This window comes from Ixodes scapularis, unplaced genomic scaffold (genome assembly GCF_016920785.2).
Source record: "Ixodes scapularis isolate PalLabHiFi unplaced genomic scaffold, ASM1692078v2 ptg001158l_1___fragment_3__unscaffolded, whole genome shotgun sequence".
NCBI lineage: Eukaryota > Metazoa > Arthropoda > Arachnida > Ixodida > Ixodidae > Ixodes > Ixodes scapularis.
The window spans coordinates 1,544,689-1,561,134 of NW_024610108.1; the positions used below are offsets into that span (position 1 = coordinate 1,544,689).

General features: G+C 43.2%; 1 protein-coding gene across 1 annotated transcript in view; it reads left to right on the plus strand.

Moving 5' to 3' along the window:
• The window catches only part of LOC120847056, a 40,346-nt gene extending 29,642 nt beyond the window's left edge, over positions 1 to 10,704 (plus strand). Inside the window, exon 3 of the mRNA XM_042288111.1 lies at positions 10,567 to 10,704. Within this exon, the coding sequence (XP_042144045.1) occupies positions 10,567 to 10,682 (116 nt within the window). The 3' untranslated portion in view covers positions 10,683 to 10,704. The remainder of the gene's footprint in view (positions 1 to 10,566) is intronic.
• Positions 10,705 to 16,446: the final 5,742 nt, after the last annotated feature.

A 16,446-nucleotide genomic window follows, 5' to 3' on the forward strand; every position in this document is an offset into this window, starting at 1 on the left:
TGAGTCGAAATTCCAGAAGGCGGCACAGTTCATCTACGTTGAGGCACATCCTTCCATGCGGGTCTCGCTCCTTCTCGGGGGCGTTTCGTACTCTGCTAAAGGCCAGGGCGACCGGAACGCTTGGTAAACAAACTTGTGACGCAAATACAGACGAAGCTATACGGGATCCTCGACGAAACCTTCAAAAACCATCCAGAATTGAGGAACCTCTACCTGCGGTTTATATGCAAAAATGGTTCTGCTCCTGGTTTTTACGGGCTCTCTAAAATCCATTAAACAAACGTTCCTCTCCGGCTTAGCGTAAACATCTTGACCTCACCACTTCGAGCAGTCTCCAACTACCTCCACCACCCTCTTTCCCCTCTCGTTGCAAAAACACCGACCTATGTGCGCAACGCTGGCCATTTCATGGAGCTTGTCTCTTCACTAAAAGTCACAACCGAGGAAAGTGAGACGTCGTCTTTTGACATCGTTTCGTTCCCAACCAGACAGATCTTTGTCAAATGTTTACTTTTAAATTTTAGATTGTCTAAACGTCTGCAATAATTTTAACATTAAAGGTCCCTGAAAAGGAAATTTTTTTTTAAACAGTGGCTAAGACAAGCATGTCAAAAAATAAATTTTATGCAAAAAAAAAAAAGAATTAAAGCAATATTGTTAACGAGAGATTTATTTCAAATTCTGCGCGTGAAGTCCATGACATCACGGGTCATTCTGGAAATACCATCTCGGTCGTGAAGGCGAAGGCGATTCACCATTCTTTCATGCGCCCGAAATGCCGAGAGAGACAACGAGTGGAAAGGAGGTGTCTGCCAACAAAATTGCATTTTGCACCGTCAAATTGCATTAAAAAAATGTTTTTTGCACAAAAATATTAATTTTTTTGACACGCGTGTTTCAACCGGACCTAAAAAGTGTTTTTCTTTTTTTTTAGGGACATGGCTGGAAAGGGTCAACTTTTATTTATTTATTTGAGGATAGTGCCGGTCAATTTTTGAGGACCAAGGCATAAGACAGCATCAGAAACCATCAATGAGTCGAATGAACACAAGAACAAATAACAAGTAGCTTAGTAATTGGTGACAGAAAACACAATTCATCAACTGCACTCACAAATAAAGTGGTAGAAGCAATCGCGGTCACACTTGGGGGCAACTCACTCCACTCACCAACAGGATAAGGAAAAAAGGAGTATTTAACAACATCTTTTCTACTGCAGAACTCGAGAAAAATACTTGCGCTTCAACCTTGTATCGCGACTCGCGTTATACTGCAAATAATCATCAAAATTTAAACCAGTCTTATTATGAGTTATATTGTGCAAAAATTTCAAACGCTTTACTTTCCTTCGACGTGATAATAAAGACACTCCGGAGGCGGTGTACAATGGTGACACGTGCAAATCTTTGCCGTATGCACAAATTGATTCAAACTTTCAGGATGAATTGAACCCCATTAGGCATCACCCGGCCCAAATGCACGTCACACGACACCGGACAACACTTATTCCCTTCACCCCTGAGCTGACATTTGTGGTGGAAGCTACGTGCTTGCCAGACCAATCAGCCGCCTCCCTTTCATCACCTGACCTCATTCTCTGCGCGTGGGTATGCGCGAGAGAGCGTGATCACGTGGCAAAAGTGTGGCTGGCCCAAGGTGCACGTAGCTTCCACAGCACTGTCAGCTTAGGGGTGAACGGGGTGGGGAAAGCAACTTTTGTCCGAGTTTTGAGCGACGGGCTAATTTTCTTAGGGGGAGAACGGCAGTGTCCAGGTACACAAACGGGGGTCCGAGCAAAAGGGGAGTTCCTCCTTTCCGTCTTCTTGAACTGTTTGGTACAGAGGAGGAAAGCTAAGAAGGAAAATGTTGGAAAATAGTTTCATGACCCCTTTAACAAGCTCCATAAAAGAGCTACTTTATTAGAAAATGTATTAAAAAAAATTGGAATCTACGAAATTTTTTTGTTTAATGTGAAGTAGAATATCCATAGTGCAAGTTAAGGTAAAAGTTAATTGTAGAAATTGCAATTCTAGAGAAAAACAATAACACCCAAAAAGAGCAAAAGATTTTAACCAATTTTTGCGTTATAAAATATTCAGTTTTTGTCACGAAGAATTTAGCTTTTTCCGATTATGAGTACCTTAACTTGTTCCTCAGGAAATTTCAGTCAAGGACGCCAGTGCATAGAATCTTTCTACTTTCAAAATGACAAAACGATAGATTTCCTCCTACCACATTTCTGGCCAAAAATTAAAGCTGAAAAAAAATACATTTGAAGTTTCAACTTTAAGTCTCTTCCTTTTCTATGAGTCTGAGGTAGGCAAAATTCACCTGGAGCATTGTTAGCACCTTGCTGTTTTAGTAGGGTGACCATATTCCTCAATGTAGAAAATGGGACATCCCGACCCAGGGGGGGATGGGATTGTATTAAAGATTAAAATTGGGAGAAAAGATTTAAGGAAATAACTGCTGTTATTTCAAAACGTCATCATATTGCACTAAATTTTACTCTCTGGGTAAATCCCCTCCCCGCCCGTGTTCACGCCGCTTCTCGCCGACAGAATGCGGCTGCTAATTACCAAACTATTAACCCACTTGGCCCCGCCGTATAACCAGCAACCAAAGCTAAGCTAACCCAACCCGCCGGAAAGGGAGTCCCATACTATTTAGTTCAGCAAAGTTTTGTCAACTAAATTTTTTTTTTATTTTTCAGCGTAAATTGTAAAAAAGAAATGTAAATATCTCCAAATGCTCGACAAAAAAAAATGTGTGGAAAAAGAAAGAAGCAAGCACACTCTGTGGATTGAACCTGAGTCCGCCGCGTATGAAACAGCACCTTTTCATTAAGCTACGCTACCTTTTTTTATTGCAAATTTAGGCTCTTTGTAAACATTCGTTTCATGCGAGACCCACCAAGTTTTGCCTCGTGCGTATAGCCATTTCCGGTCGAGGTTTTAAAGTACCTATGGTTATTTTTGCAAAATATACTTGTAACAAGTAGGCAGAGTTTCGGTTTGTTTCAACTCGCTTGGTGCCAATTTCGAAACTATGCACTCCTGCGAAAACGGGACACGATTCTTTATTGGGACAAAAAGACGGGACGGCAGAAGGGGACCTCAAAAACGGGACTGTCCCGGCCAAAACGGGACGTCTGGTCACCCTATCTTTGAGGCTTTGTTGTTCCCCTGGCAATAGCCACCAGTTTGTGTCGATCGCTTTCTGCCCAAATATGAGGTTTTTAGACGGGATCGAGATTGTGAGAAAGCTGGAACGAGCTTGGGGGAGGCATATTGATTGCTGCAGATACAAGTCCGAGAGCTCATAGGAGGAATGATCTTGAGTGTTATCCAGAGAGCATGCGGATTGAAGTAATGTCTACCGACAGTAGCAATTATCTTCTTGCTAAATTCTACTTTAGGCCGATGTTTGATAACATTGTCTTCTGTGAACATATTAACTGGAAGAAAGAATTGACTTCTCAAAATTTTGAGTGTACATGTATGGCGATTTCAATGTTGCTGGTTTCGATTGGGAGTTGGGCAGCTTCTTTGTTAGTAATGCAAACACAAAAATGAAGCTACTTTGTTTGCTAACTTCAGTTATTTTTAGTGGTTTTGAACAACGTAATAATTTCCGCAGTTGCTGTGGAAACATCCTTGACCTTGCTCTGGTCACCTCTGTTGTTGATATTAGTCTTGCCAAAGTGCCGCTCTCTGGGGTGTGTAACTATCGTCCACCGTTTATTGTATCCTTTTTCTTCCTACTTGACAAGCTCATTCTTCATTCAAAATCATGGTTTCCTACTCAGGCGGTGATTACTATTCCCAGTGGTGGAACTGCTGTGCCATTTACGCCAAGCTGCACCACAACAAATAGCCTGCTACATGCTGCTCCAAAGGCTGTATTTGTGCACTATTTGCGCCATGCCTGCACCGAAAGGGGCTATTTTCTAAAAGGAAACTGAAACTCTCTGACACGTAACATTGCTGGCAATGCTACTAAAATAAAAAAATATAGTTTTTTCTTGTGTTTAAGTGCTACGTGCAAAGTGTAAGGTTGCTCGAATATTCAAATATTAGTTTAAAATATCACGCTATTTGATATTTGCCTCAAAATGAACTGCGATGTTTGTACTGTTTGTAAGTATTTATTGCAGCGGGTTAGCTCTCTTGGGTGCGCTTCTTTCGACGCACCTGCGCACTACGGAGAAGCAATACCCGCGGAGCTGACACCGCGAATCACTTTGCCGCAGCGCAGCCGTGCGATTAGGCGAAAAACACACCTTTAAAGCGTTATGGTGCATGCACGCACCTTATGTACTGAAAAAAAGGAGACATTCTGGTTGTTGATATTTGCATTGCAGTAAAATCTTCAAAATTGAACTGTGGCTATTATGCAATGGTATATGTTAGGCAGCGATGCTCAAACAACCTGTGTTGATTATTCGCGTTTTTTTTTATTATATTCAGAATAAGAAAATATTTGTATATAGCAAGAATATTTATAAATCCCATCAATTAGGTATGGCTGGGAACCTTTATAGGTTTCATTTTATGTTGAATCTGTCGATTACTTGCCATCCTAACGTATGTATTGGATTTTCAAAGGCCATGGTCTATAAATATAACAAAATTAAATTTAACAGAACTCATAACCTTTGCGAGTTCAGCTGAATTTTCGTTCAAGCATGGGTAACATTAAAATTGGGTTTGGGCTAGTTGGTCCATTAATGAATAAAAGGTTAAAGAGTGTGAACAAATGGGGACAATGAAGGAGCATGGACGACAGGACAGGTGTAACAATAGTGAAAGGCATGGAGAAAGGCGCAGCAACTATTCAATATTCGATTAAAAAATATTCGGCCAAAACTCCTATACACTTTGAATTTGCTTCGAACCCAAAATTTATTATTTGCTCATGCCTAACGACTACAAAGCAGAGAGGAGCGTGAGACAATTTCAACACAAAAGTGTCAGTTTGATGTCGAACCCTCGACAAATGCGTCCCTTTGATACAAACTCTACAAAGTAGCCGAAAACATCTTTTTGCGTCAAACGAAGACAAGATGCTATCGGTACTCCTAAGAGGCTAATTGGGACATCTGCAAAATTACCCGCATTTGAATGTTCAAATAATAAGTAAATAAATATCTTTAGCGGCCCCCGGTAGGTAGGGAACTTTAAGTAGTCGCCCAACACTCCAACAACTGCAGTTTTTTCCACAGGCTAACTTTCAAAGAGATATATAAAATTTTGTAATGCGAAAGCTCCAAATTGTCTGCTCCAAAAGGGACAATCTCTGCCCTAAAACCCATCGTTTCCTGCTACAAAAGATGCTCCAAATCGCCACCTATCGGTTCCGCCACTGTATTCCTTACACCAGTATCTTCGTGGCTATAACTGGAGCAGTGTCTTGGATGATCAGAGCGTTGAATCATCAACTTACACACTTCCTACTACTGCTCAGGAAAGCATGCAAATGTTCACACCAAAGAAGGTATCTTGTACAACTGACTATCTCCTATGGTTTTCAAAGGAACTAGGAGATTGCTTAAGGTGCAAACTACATTATCATCTTCTCTACAAAAAAAACTAAACGTGCCGATTGGTACGCGAGATGCGGTCAATGTCGTGCACTGGCTGAAAGGAATATATCGGCAAGAAGAGCATCATCACGCTTACATTGTGGAAAACTCCTTGAGTGTGCAGCCGCAGTGTATGTGGAAGTTTGTCAAAGAAAGCAATGGAGAGAGTGTCACCACGATTACATTGCGAGATTACGAGAATTACATCACTGACCCAGTAGATGTTGCTAGTATTTTTGTGAGTCATTTTAGTGCTTGTTTTAGTACTAGTAATGGCCCATTGCCAAGCTCGAATATAAACTGCATGGATTACCTTACTGTTGCTCCAATCAGTGCATCTGAAGTTTTGGAAGCAATTAAAACATTTAAACCAAAGTTTTCTACGGGAGCGAATGGCCTTCCAAGTTTTATATAGTAAAAGGTAGTGCTCATCTACTTTGTCCAGTTTTGGTCCATATATTTAACTTGCCGCTTGAATCTGAAACGTTTCCTGCCTCTTGGAAAAGCTCTTTTGTCATTCCATATCATAAATCTGGTGTTCGATCCATGGTTAACAACTGTGCCTGTCTCCCCCCTCTGTATTTTGTGAAAAGTATATGAAAGTGTTCTACACACCTGCCTCCATGCATATTTTTGTCGGAAGGTTATTCCTGAACAACATGGTTTCATAATGAGAAACCTTGAGACGAGGAACAGAAGGGACAAGGACAACACCGTATGAGACAGTGTTGTCCTTGTGCCTTCCGTTCCTGGTGTCAAGGTTTCTCTTAAATACAGTATAGACCACTTACAGCGTAACCGCTTATAGTGCAGGACCGGGTATAACGCGGTTTTTTCAAACCACCGGTTCACCTCCCATAGAACTCCATGTAATTACATACCGCTTAAAATGCAGGCGCGCGGAGGGAAATACCGGTTATAGTGCGGTTTTTGGCACAGCCCGCCGCCGACCGGAGCAGCGAGCTCGCTTCCCTGTGCGACACTAGATAACGGCGCTGACGGCCCGAGCCGCAAGCTGCACTCGCGGGGCAAGGAGGTTGCTCGAAAAAGCGGGGAGAAGCGAAGAGAGAGGCTTCAGTTGCCATAGCGACGGAGGGACGCACGCACGTGTCGTTCACGTGCGTGCGTCTCTCCGCTGCGTTGGAAACAAAGAAACAAACAACCGCAACGACAGACCAATCGCAGGTCGAGGAGAAGTGTTCGAGCGCGTTGTATGCCGGTCGCGGGCCGGCTGCTTCTATCCGCATTTGTGTCCTCGAACATCACCCTGATTTCTTATTTGGCGCATTTCATGCGTGTGCTCAAGTTCAAGGTATTACTGGCGCGTACCGTATGAAGGATGCGAATTTTCACGCGTTTTCATCTCCGGAGAAAAGTGATTAGGGTTAGCAATCCTGAACGCTCGCAACGTCCGTCTGCAACCCGCGACGCCGTTAAAAGGCTGCGCCAGGCAAAAGCCGCTCATTTCTTTCAAAATGTGTGACACACTTGAGACAGAACTGTACTAGTCTGGGGAAATAAAGACTTTCCTCAAACTAAGCTTTATTTTTCATCTAACATAAAATAAATTCTTTTACAAAGGTAAGTTGTCTCATGGCAGGTATTTTGGCCTGAAACATTGATGTTTTGGTTATAGCGCGGTACCGCTTATAGTGCGGATTTCCGCGACTCCCGAGACATACGTTACATGCGGTCTACACTGTAGTTATGCAGCAGCTCGCCTGCGTTTTTATTCTACTTTCATGGTTTTATGAAAGGCCGCTCTGCAGAAACAAATCTATGTTTCTTGAGTCAAGTAGTACCACAATGGAGGACAAGCCGATGTAGTGTATTTTGATATGACCGAAGCTTTTGATAAAGTAAACCATCGACTACCGTTGTGTAAACTTTCTAGTTACGGTCTGTTTACTAAGTGCTGTCGTGTGTCCGATAGCCTTCTATCTTATTGAGTGAAGTTTGTGCAAGTATCCGGTCGATTATCTGCTCCTTTTTTATCTACCTCTGTTCCCCAAGGCAGTATCCTCGATCCTTCACTCTTTAATTTTTGTGAATGATCTCGCTTGTATTAAGGCCTGGGAGAGTCAAGTTTTGAACTGTTTCCTCAAAGTGATTCAAACTTTCAGAGTGAACTGAACTCTATTAGAATTGATGACATCTAAAATTTCAATCTTGCAGGCCAATTCCACAATACACTATGCTTAACAGGCTCCAGAAAAAATTTTCTTTATTAGGAAATGTATTTAAAAAAAAAAAATAATAATTATAATCCCCAAAATTTTTGGTTTAATGTGAAGTAGAATACCCATAGTGCAAGTTCAGGTAAAAATTAACTGTAGAAAATCCAACTCTAGAGAAATATAATAACATCCAAAAAGAGCAAAAGATTTGAACGAATTTCTGTACTTCAAAAAATATTAAATTTTTTTCATGAAGAATTTAGCTTTTTCAGATTATGAGTACCTTAAAGGGATACTACAACAAAATTTCGGCGCTCATTTTTTGGTCTATATGTGTTCAAAAAAGCAGCATTGCACCGAACAAACCAATATCTCGTTAAAAAAGTCACGAAAAGGAATTTTAAAACAAATTAAACGATTAGCAAAGAGCACCTGGTGGATGTCGCTAACGCCTCACTTGTAATGTCCGTCTAGGAACCTTGACAGCTAGTGACGGAGGTTGTCTCGCCTCCGGCCACGACGAGAGAAGAGGGGAAGCAGGAACTCCCCTCTTCCCGAGAATGCCTTTTGTGTGTCGCAGAAGTCGCTAATGTCCCCCTACAAGATTACAGAAGATTAGCCCGTCACTTAAAATTCGTACAAAAGCAGCCGCTTCGGTGGCTGGAACGTCTAGGCCATCCTCTCGACGTCAGCCTCGCCGTAGCTTTGCTCGTCCCGAGACGACCTACGTCACGATTGTGTTGGATGTCACGTGGCCTCTGCTGGGCCTTCTCCGAGCACTTGCCAGAGTGGGCCGTTTATAACGAAAAATACAGCCACCAGGCTCAAAATGCAAACGTGCGATTGTCATTTACGGATATTGTGGATCATATTCAACCTATCTTTGAACACGATGGGAATATTTTGCATTCCGTTGAAGTACCCCTTTAACTTGTTCCTCAGGAAATTTCAGTCCAGGACACCACTGAAGGAAATCTTCACACTTTTGAAATGACAAATGATACATTTCCTCATACCACATTTCCAGTCAAAAAATGAAACTGAGGAAAAATGCATTTGAAGTTTCAACTTTGGGTTTTTTTCTTTTTTATGAATCTGAGGTAGGCAGAATTCACCTGGAGCATTGTTAGCACCTTTTTTTTGAGACTTTGTTGTTCCCCTGGCAACAGCTTCCAGTTTGTGTCCTTTGTAGGCAAGCTAACTTTTGTAGCAGGCATTCCTTGACACTGACAAGAACCAAAAGGCAAATCATACTAAGAAAGAGTAGCAAAGCAGGAATATTATCTGATGTGGAAGGTACTGTGAAAGGGTGTTACTGAAGATGGCATAATATCATGTCACCGGGCTAGACCAGTCGTAAACCCTGTTTCGGGTCTTAGCCAATAAGATTGCTCATACCAAATTTTCTGGATTTTTTCTGTTTGGATGTATAGGGTTTTCCTGGCCTTTGTTACTTTTATACTTGGAAAACTTCTAGGGGCTAAATCTAGAGCAATTGGCGCTTCCAATGAGGGTGAGATGTTCTGGCTATGTTAAACGAGTATGAAGCAGCGCTAAATAAAAAATGCAAAAACCTTGCTTCATGATGTCGAAAATAATTTATTGTGAGATATATCCTGCATGTTTATAAATGAAAGTTTCTGAAACTATTCTGTCCAAGTTAATAAATATAAACCTATCATGTTTAAAAAAATTTTTTTGTCTAAAACATTTAAATTCCGAGGCCACATCCCCCTTACGTTATTTGCTGATGATATTAAGTTGTTTACAGTGGTTAAAGGGGTTGAAGATTGTGAATGCCTTGAATGTGGTATAGATTCTATTTTGGTGTGGTGTCTTTAAAATGGCCTATTCTTAAACGAGGCAAAGACTAAAGTTACGTCTTTTTCTAGAAAGCATGAAATTCTGAATTTTCCATATACATAACATTCCACCGATATTCGTGTTGAGGTAATCCGTGACCTGTTTTTTTTTATGGATACTGTGATTAATTTCAATCATCACATAACTACAATTACGAATGCCATTACGTGAATAACACACAGTTTTTCTAAGCGATTTTGTTTTTTAAGTTCGTTTTCTTCGATGGTGCATAGTCGTGTTGAATATGCCTGAACTGTATGGAACTGTATTGGAGTTACTAATTCAAGTGTAACTGGGCGTGTTCAAAGTAAATTTATCCGTGTATTGTTTGATTGTTATGTTTAACTGAATTTTTTCTACAGTTACGAAGGGATTTGTTGCCCTCGTCGAATTGGACACATTGCGCAACAGGAGGATGATCCGCGGATTGATGTTTCTGTACAAGATCGTAAATGGTACGATTGATTCACCAGCGCTACTAAGTCACATCTATTTGCACATTCCTCGTAGGTCTAGTAGACTTTACTCTTTGTTTTATCCTTCTGATTTATATCACCCAGCACCCATGAAACGCCTTCAATCGAATCATATAATCATTTCGAAGAGATTTGTGGAAATGTTAGCCTAGACATTTTTGATGAAGAGCGTAAATTTAGAAAGTGTTCCGCTTCTATTGTCTTTTCCTAAATTTCCATTTTTTAATGTGTCCCAACAGTTTGACTACATTCTAACATTGATAAGTGCACCACTAAGGAGGTGTCGAGCTGTTTGTGGGTCACTCAAAATAAATAAATAAAAGCGCTTTTTCGTCGTAAGGTTTCGCAAGAGGTTGCAGTGCACTTGGTCGTAAGCAGTCGGCAAGTGTGTGTGTGATTCGCCAGCCTTTGGGCCCTTTTGTACACCATACTGTATTTTAATGTCTCGTATCTCTTCTCTTTCCAGAAGGATTTGCGGCCATGTCTGCGTCCGTGTGTGTGTGTACTTGTGCGATCTGTGTGTGGACATGTTTCACTGCTGTGAACGCTGCAAGGACTCTACAAGGACATCTGAACCGCTAGCGTGTCGACGCTGCAAGGACATGACGGCAGACACGGGGCACTTCTCACCGAGTCTGTATGACGTCCACGTCTCTGCGGTCTCCATGTCCGTACGGTGAGTGGAGGAGGCTCTGTAGCGAGCAACTTTTTCGAGTGGCTCAGCGCAGGAGAGTCCAGGCTGTCAGCGTCGTGGCTTAATTTAGCGTCTGCGGCACACGCGGCTGACACTACGTCGAAATAGAAAGCATTGCATAGTCATCGTTTTAAAATGAGACGGCATTTGTAGGTCTACCGAACTCTGAGGTACAGTCACCAACCGGCTTTTCAGACTTTGCAGAAACCAAATAAAAATCCGCATAGTAGAACAGTCCGAAAAATTGGCAGATTAAAAAACTTGCTTTTATCGCGTCTAAGCGGGCTAAAAAAAGTCGTCACAGTGCCTTGCTTCGGGTTATTCCTTCGCGTGCGTTCGGCCACTTTCTATTAGCTTGAGAATTGCTGCCTTCTTTTCTAGCGTTACTGTTGAGTACCTTCCGTGCTTCTTAGCGACCGTTCGCGGCGGTGAAAGAACAAATGGGGCCATGACGTCCGAGTCAATGTAGTCCGAAATCCTGATTCATCGAGACGAGAGAAGAGGCACAGGCCCACGACTTCAGAATAGGGTATGAACGAAGCAAAATGGTAGCAATGATAAGGACACGCAGCTGGAGAAAAAAAATATTTGTGGCCTAGCGTCACCTTGCGGTAGGACTTGGCAGTAGTCGAGTAGCGCTGCCAAGCCGAACCAATCCGTGTGCAGCCAAGATAGAATCTAAAATGGCGGCTTCTCAATGGTGTTTCTTAGTGATTGCTCGCGACGATTTTGTCAGAAAAATCAAACTTTCGGACTTCAAGCTGTCCGAAACGTCGGTCGTGAGTGCACACTATTTCCATCGGTTCCCCTTTAGGTCCGAAATACCAAACAAGTCCGAATTGTCGGTGTCAGTAAAGTCGGTTGGCAACTGTATGGTGCGCATCTGTCCGTTGGGGCTCGATAGCTATGTTTAGCGGGCAGACCTGAACCGGCGTCGTAAGTCGTACGTCTAATAAATTTCCCTTCTAAATTAGCGGGAAGCCTTTTTCCCCGCTAAATATAGCTGGAAAACCTGAATTTTTATGGCTGTGCACCAATTCAATTTCTGGCTAAATTTTATGAGAAAACCTCGGTTTGGTGTATAATTATACAGCAATTTAGTTTAGAAAGAGTTGGCAGGAAAACGGCGCCGTACCGAGCCAGACTGAGAACTCCCACCTCTAGGCATGCCCGAAGGCACGCTGAGGGCCGCGAGTTTCCTTCGGCAACAGCCCAACAAATAATGCGTAGTTCTTTTTGTGCGTATGCGCGTTTTATATAATTAAATATGCGGGCTAAAAAGAACAAAAGAAAGCTTCAAATGCGAACGTGCTCAATGCGGTGCACCAGAATTGCTCCTTTCATGTTGGTCGTTTCAGAGTTGTTGGATCGGATCAGTGGGTCTTTTCTGAATGGCGGGCCGGATGCGTGCGAACCGGCTGCGATGAGCCAGGGAATTTTGCTATAACCAACCGGGTGGCCGAGAAGGACCCAGGAATGTTGCTGCAATGTTATTTGGAAACGTCGCTCGAATGCTACCAGCTGCCCCACCCCCAACGAAGGCCAGGTCACACCCGTGGAGTGCGACCTGGCCTTCTCCTGCAGGCGCCGTTCCGGTCCGTCGGCTGCTTGCGGTCGCGCTTGGGCCGCCGGCCAAATGCTTGTGTCCGCGTTGCGAGCGTGAAAGCGTCTTGCATTAGCAAAGTCATATTAGATGCGCCGTAAACAATCTGCAACGCCATGTATAGGACGGAATCTGCCGCCAGAGCGTCGGGAGGCGTATGGCAGCCGATGTCGGAGAGCCGATTGGGCCATCGGATGACCAGCGCACGTTGTCTAAAAATATGAAGTTCTATCATATTGGGAGATAAAGTTGATAACTCAAATCAAAATTAACTGTTGGGCTAGTTGGCTACACATTGATAACTCGGCCTGGTGGAATCTTAAATCGTTTCGTTTGATCATAATTTCTGTCCTGCAATCCTGTATGTTGGAAACTGAAAACGAAAAAAAAGAGGAAAAATGAACAATAATGCGGGCTGGATCTGGCCACACTGGAATCGCCGGAATCGCTTTCAATCGACCGGAACTGTGGAAGCCGTTGAGTGGCTCCGGCCTGATTTGAAGTCGGATGCCTCGGATCGAGCGCAGGTTAAAGTCTTAGCCACCTGATTGACACCAGACAAGACCGAAGCTGACCTTGATCCGACATTTTTGTATGGGTGCACTCGAGAGGGCGACGAAAGAGTTCAACTTGTGTTGAGTAAAACCTTTTTGTTAATAGTGATACGGTAATAATTGTACAATTTGCGGTCCTAAGGAACGAATAAAATACACCTCCAGGGGGGAAGGGGGGGTTGCGTGACGTTACACCCCCCCCCTCCTGCCCATGCACACGCTCACTGAGTCTCACATACCGACTGGTGCTTGGCCCTTCATCTTCTGCGCTGCTCGGTTTGCATCCTAAATAAAAATCTGATTTAATTGATTTAACACAGTCTTTCTTTAAATTTAAATCAAACTTATTTTTTTTAAATCAACATTGTTACTTTTTTCATTTTATATACAAAACATCACAGACTAATCTTTTGACATGCCCTAATAACTGAAAACAGTGCAGAAGTATTTACTGCAACTTAAGCCTTAAAATAAAGGTAGATGAATAGCTCCTTATACAAACTACATTACACTTCATGTTGGAATAAGCAATGCCTGTTTTTTTTAGTAATCAAAGTTTATTTCTCGTAGTACATCAACAAACTATGATGCAAAAACTATTATGCTAGTTTTTATTTTGCAAAAATATAGGTAAAATAGTTTTTATCCCATGAACAATCAAGAAAGAAGAAACTACCACAGACAACGTGGATATACAAAGCAAAAGAAGCCATTTCACTGTGTGGTGACTAAATTATGCTATGGTGCATTTTTCATTCAGTAGTTTATAAAAGAAAACAAGCTTCCCAGCTTCCTCGACGCCCAAGTTAGTTCGGAGCTTGGAGTGCACTAACCCGAACGATGAGAACATCCTTTCAATTCCAGCCGTCTATGCGATGCTTCTGAGAAGCTGAGTTAGAACCTCTACAACTGCTGTCGACTCTCCGATAGCACTGCTCTTACGTCGACACCAGTCTATAGGCTTAACACTTCTCAGCAGCTCTTCAATGAGCAGGGCTGTGGTAAACGGAGAAGACCGGGCTTGAAACCTGGCAAGGGTCGGCAAGAAACCTTCCTGGAGGAGGTTGCAAATGTAAGAGGCGGATTTCTCTCATTTTCCGTCAACTGGACCCGATACACACGTAGAGGATCAACCATGACGCTCAAAAAGTGTGCGGGAGTCAGTACCTGTTCGTACCGTTGCCGGAAGCATGAAAGCTTTGCGGCATCGACTGGAAATGATTTCAGTTTTTTTCCACGGTCCTTCCAGGCTTCCACAACCTCTGAGAGGGTGCAGGATGAACGCTGTGCAATATCTAAGGCAGGGCTTCACAACTCAAAAATGACGCGGGCCAAAAAGAATGTTTATTGGGAACTACGCAGGTTTTTAATAACTGGCAGACAGGTTTTTTATATCTGGCATCATCGCACTGGTTCCGTCTTGAGCATATCTCACAGTGTCACGTCCGCAGGCCGCACAGGAAGTGCCCACCTGCCAGATGCGGCCCGCGGGCCGCATGTTGTGCACACCTGATCTAAGGCAACTGCGATAGGCTTCATTAGAGTGCCTTCATGTGCGCTTCGCATAGAGTGATGCCAACTGCCTGTTTCCCTTTCCCACACCCCCTTCCACCGCCATTTTGTTTCTCTCATTGTTTCCCCGTGCGCCGGAAAGTGGCCTTTGTGTCCACCGGTAATCCCATCCGAGGGGGAAAATCCTAATCCTTCCTCCGTGGGTTCCACAACGCTGCTCCGAACTTCTGAGATAAGGTGCTTGTTTCTGGGAGGGTTATAAGCCCCACGGATTATCGCCGAGGAACAAAATGGCTGCTGGTTTGTCGGCGAGTGGTATTTCAAAGGGTGGCATCAACCTAGCAAAGCGCACATGAAGGCTCCGTAGGCTTCATTCGTTGTGCTGAGCATCTCTTCCGCACTGGACTTCATTTGTAGGCTTGTCACTTTTTGCTGTATGGCACTGTCAATTTTCTGTTTGTTTTCGTCATAAACCTTCATTAAAATTACCCAGTTGGACAAATAAAGTGCCAAGCAGTCTACCCAGGTGTTTTAGCGAACCTCAGAAGGCAAATTCAAGCGTTTTCCACCCTCCTTTTTGTACTTGCTTCCGGCAAAATGGTTGTTTCTGAAGTATTTCATCACGTGCACGACCTGTTCTCTTACGGTTTTCACCTCGAAGCCTCTTGACGGCAAGTTGAGAGTGTGTGCGGAGCAGCCGTACGTCAGGATGCCTGTTAAAGACTCACTCTTCAGATCTCGTTTTCGCCATGTTCGCTGCATTGTCCGTCACAAAAATTCTCACCTTGCATTGGCTCTCGTTTTCACAGTTGTGACCTCACCGCAGTAATTTGAAGAAAGAGAATGTTCTGTGGTGGGAGGGGGGGTCAGTAGTGTCAGCCAGAAATGTCTGCCCAGTTTCATCCGTTACAGTGACGCAATCACTGGTTAATTCGCACGTTTCACCAACCGTTCATGCTCATAGTGACAACCCTGTTGTGCAGCTTCAGACGTGCATTTACTTTTTCTTCACGGTAAGCTTCGTCCATTAATGCATTTCCGACTTAGTTTTGGGAAGGCGGCTTGTACCCGGGACGCAGCATGTTCATGAGAGTAGCAAACTCGAGGTGCTCAACTGCACGAAACAATGTGGTTGTGGCAAACACAAGTCTAACTACTTGCTTGTCTAAATCATGCTTGAAACCTGCAGTTGTTTGAATGATGAAAAGAGTCCGAGAGTTTTTGCGATGCTTTCTTTTCCTTGGCTGTAGGTCGCAGTGCGCTTGGCGAACTCCTTGCCCCCTCTTGTAAAGACGTGCCATGGTTGCTTTGGCTGCTCTCTGAACCAATAGGAAACAAAAAATAAAAGTAAATATTACGGAAAACGACTATTCTTGGCTTTTACTGCTAATTTCCAAATAATAAATTGCTTTAGATCTTACCTGACGTTGTCACGTCGTCTTCAAGGACGAACAATTGAGTTTCCAAGTGAGAATTGTTTTCAGCGTCCTCTTGAGTATTTTGCTCCATGCTCCAAAGAGCACGACATACACTTAAATGTTTTTACAATCGCTCTACCGGACCCTGCGTTTGCTTGCCACAATTTCTACAAACTGCTCTTGCACCCTTGCTCTTCTTCTTACTCAAGAAATGTTCCCACACAGCAGCACGTTGGTGTTCTCTAAAAGGTTATTTGACCAACTGAGCCCAAACAAAGCGTGACCTTAAAACCTACCTTCGGCCGCTACCCACGTTTCCGCGGCGCCATCTAGTTGCATCGTTGCAGTGGCTTTCGCAGCATTCTGCGACTGCTTGTTCTTCTTCGCCGGTGAAAAACTTTGTGCAAGGTCTGCGACCTCTTGGAGACGCACCTCTTTCTCTGAGTACTGCTCTTCCGTGCCTGAAGTGCGGCAACAAGAAACAGTCATAACAGCAACTACATTTCAAGCTACCACCTGCTATAAAGGATACATCCAATACATATTAAAGTAAAAATTTTTAATG